Raw genomic sequence first — 3,381 nt, 5'->3', positions numbered from 1 at the left:
CACATCTCACATCATGAATGACATTTCTTTTAAAAAAATAATGATATTTTAAGCAGTCACGCCTATCCAGAAGAAATTATTCAGAATGAATATTCAAAAATCAACATAAATAGGACACTACTGCTTTTTACAGTTCTGTCTATTGACTCCCCACAAAGAAGCATTTTCATACTAAGTCTCTCTCCTGCATCTTCATACAGCACCTTTTGTTTGTACCAGTTTTAGGATTAACAAATGTGATTGTTCTGAGGGACCTACAGTAACATAGGATAAGCATAGGGACATCTAGCTCATAGGAGAATGAAATAAAATTAAAGAACCATAAGAGAGGACTTCTAAGACTAACTCCCATAGATTTTTTTTTCTTTTCTTAATTATTACATTCTTCATACAGTAAGAACAGAAGGAGAAATGAATGACCCAGCCTTTCAGCATAGTGGAAAGGAGGCAAGGACATCTATATTAGAAATCCTCTTTAACCACATTGAAATTGCCCATTTTTTTTCCCACTAGCAAGTGGAAAAGCAGCATTTCCACTCTTTGAGCTCAGAACCTGTTATAAGGAACAAGAAGTGATCCAAGAAGAAAAATATTCCCCTTAAATAAGGTATTGGTAAGAGAGCACCACACTCAGTCCACTCTTCCACCATGTTTTTCCTCAAGAAACTCAATTTCCTTCTAATACTATCACTGTCATTTTCATTGTCTCTGTAGTGGTATAGCAATAGCCTTGTTTCAAAAAGCACTTATGTGTCAGGGTACCCTAAAGCCATACAAACCCAATTACAGGAAGAAATAATTTCACTACCCCATGCATCCCATGTCAAGCAAAATAAAGGAGGGTTCATTCTTTGTGTTACTCAAAGACACAGCTGTTCACCTCTTTTGGAAGATTCCTTTCTGTAAAGATTTGCTCACTGCTAATTGAGCAACTACTTCCTTTATTTAAATCAAGATTGTTTGGTTCTTATTTGAAGCCTCACAGTGTATTTCAACATTTAGTTCCCACATAGTACGTACAGACATAGCCTCTGATACTGTCTTGTGATCTGGAGTCTGAAACTTGTTATAAAATACTTGCCATTTTTTATAGTATTTGAAAGTGATAATGATTTAGCTGACAACTACTGAAAGCACAAAGGGAACTATCCAAAGCACTAGCTTCCAGGAGTCAGAAGCTTCCCTGGTTCCCAGCCTTGTTAGGGCTTGGGAATTACTTACAGTAACAGATACAGATGCTGCCTCCATGTACCATCCCACCCAGCCCAGAGGCTGATAGCATTTCTTGGATACACATGTAGAAGCAAGCACACACAAAACCACAAAGTCCAGCATCACCAGCCTTTACGCACGCTTCTCTAGGCACCAGCATTACTTATACAGGAGAGAACACAGACAATCCCTACACAGCAGCATTTGCCCCTTTCAGCACAAGCAGAATAGATGAATATCTGAAAAAAATAAATAAATAAATAAATAAAATAAAAAAAGGGCAAGATTAGGTTTAGGTAAGAAGGTAAGACAGACTCATATACCTAAATGAAAAAGCAACCTATTGCTCCTCTCAGTCAAGCATATGTAAGGCCTCCACATAACTTCTTACAGAGTAGAATTGACTTATTCCTAGTTTTGACACAAAATAAACACAAACATTCTTTTTTCTCTCCATTAATTTCAGCATGTGTAAACTCAGTTCCTGAGCTGCTATGAAGGTAGTAAGAAGAAATACAACAGAAGACATTTATTTTGTGGCCATCTTCTCTATTTAGTTTGTACCCTCATGCCACTTCAGGGAACACTATTTATTTTTTCTGAAAGTTAGTGTTAGAGCTTTGAGAAATACCAAAGAATTAGCTGCACCTTTGTAAGTGGAAGAATGTGCTTTTTAATTGCACTTCAAAAATCTCACCCCGTATGACTTATTCCAAAGTTCAGGTCACAACTTTACAACATTCTCTTACATTCCCAAGAAAACGATGCCTCTACCTTACAATCACCCACTTGCGACAGTTTCAGTACATACTGAGATTCCCCTCACACTTCCTGCTGGGATTTCCAGCAATGAAGTTTTTCAAATGTTGAACAGGAACTGAGGGTGAAGACTGATCTAGCATTGCAACATTAAATAAGAAAAAACAATGACCAACTGGTTTGATTTATATGCAAATATACATCACAAAAGTTTCTTTCAGTGCAGCCACAGCACAAGAGAGATTCAAGGAAAGCAATGCTGCCACTGCCTGTTGACCTATGAGAAGACAGATGATTCCAGAAATCGTAAATCATAGAAAGGCTGATGGCTCATGAGGATGCCATTGCTTGCTCCAGCCAACAGCTCTAGGACACTGAGCACAACACAGCAAGAAAACAAAAACTTCATTCCATAATGCAACTGGTCTTGCAGTTTCCTCAGGCAGCCCTCCTGGAATAGCTGATCCAGCTGGTTTAAGTCACCCCCACAGTCAACATATTTTTTACAACAGCTTCTAGGAATATGAGATTTTTTGGATGGAAAATGCCAAGAAGCAGCTGATGCCTTTAGCCAGTCTGTATAGTTTTGAAGCCCACAGCACTGGAGCTTTTTCTGGAGCATATCCACAGTCCCGCTTCCACGAGCCAGGGAATTTGTGCCATTGTATTGATTGAAGGCTTGTCCCATTGTGTTCTTCAGCTCAACTGCCATCCAAATAGAGTAGAACTGTGTCAAAACCGCTAAAGACACCTGGAGACAAAGAAGAACTAGCAGCAGGTGCATTAGAGTCCCTTGGTGATAACGGGAGTTCCTTACAGAAACAGAAATAGCCAAAATACCAGTAGGTAGCAGGACTAACGCAGCTACAACAGCCAGCCAGCCAGGGAGAGGAAAGAAAGACTCATGAAAAAAATGATGATAGTTCTTGCACAACAGGATCACAAAGCATCCACCAAAGGTCAGAACTGTTGCACTTGCCCAGAAAATGACACCAAGGAACAACAGTAGAACACGAGCAAAATTTCTGAATAAAGAGTCCTCAGAGATCCACAGAGACATGCGTGCATTCCTTACTCTCCACATCTTGCTCAGACCTAGCAGCTTACCCCTCACCACCACCATTTGAAAGGCCTCCACCTCACTTCAGCAGGTGCCTCAGATGACATCTCCACCCAAAAACAGCTTGCAAGAGAGCAGGCCTGATAGGCTTCCTTGGTGCAAAGATTAAGTCCTGAAGCAGCTATCTGTGTGTTATTACTTGTTCAGCATAGTCAGTAGATACAAGGTGGGACTGACTGCCTAGCTTGCTGTTGAGAGGACATGTACTCTGCTATTTTTGGGTGTAATTTCACTGAAGGGGAAGAGTGGTTGAAAAAGAGCTGAACTTTTTGTTTTATTGCATTTATGTG

The 3,381-nt window shown here is 39.9% G+C and overlaps 1 protein-coding gene across 1 annotated transcript; it reads right to left on the bottom strand.

The window, feature by feature from the left end:
* Positions 1 to 1,501: 1,501 nt before the first annotated feature.
* On the bottom strand, positions 1,502 to 3,054 carry LOC122181559 (tetraspanin-3-like). Its single transcript, XM_042874107.1, has one exon. The coding sequence runs from the start codon at positions 3,029 to 3,031 to the stop codon at positions 2,249 to 2,251; it is 783 nt and encodes a 260-aa protein (XP_042730041.1). The 5' UTR covers positions 3,032 to 3,054; the 3' UTR covers positions 1,502 to 2,248.
* Positions 3,055 to 3,381: the final 327 nt, after the last annotated feature.

The sequence above is a fragment of the Lagopus leucura genome, unplaced genomic scaffold, assembly GCF_019238085.1.
Source record: "Lagopus leucura isolate 7727_CA_CO unplaced genomic scaffold, USGS_WTPT01 Super-Scaffold_54, whole genome shotgun sequence".
NCBI classification, from domain to species: Eukaryota; Metazoa; Chordata; class Aves; order Galliformes; family Phasianidae; genus Lagopus; species Lagopus leucura.
The sequence above is the reverse complement of the archived record's forward strand: the minus strand, read 5'-3'. Positions and strand labels throughout refer to the sequence as shown.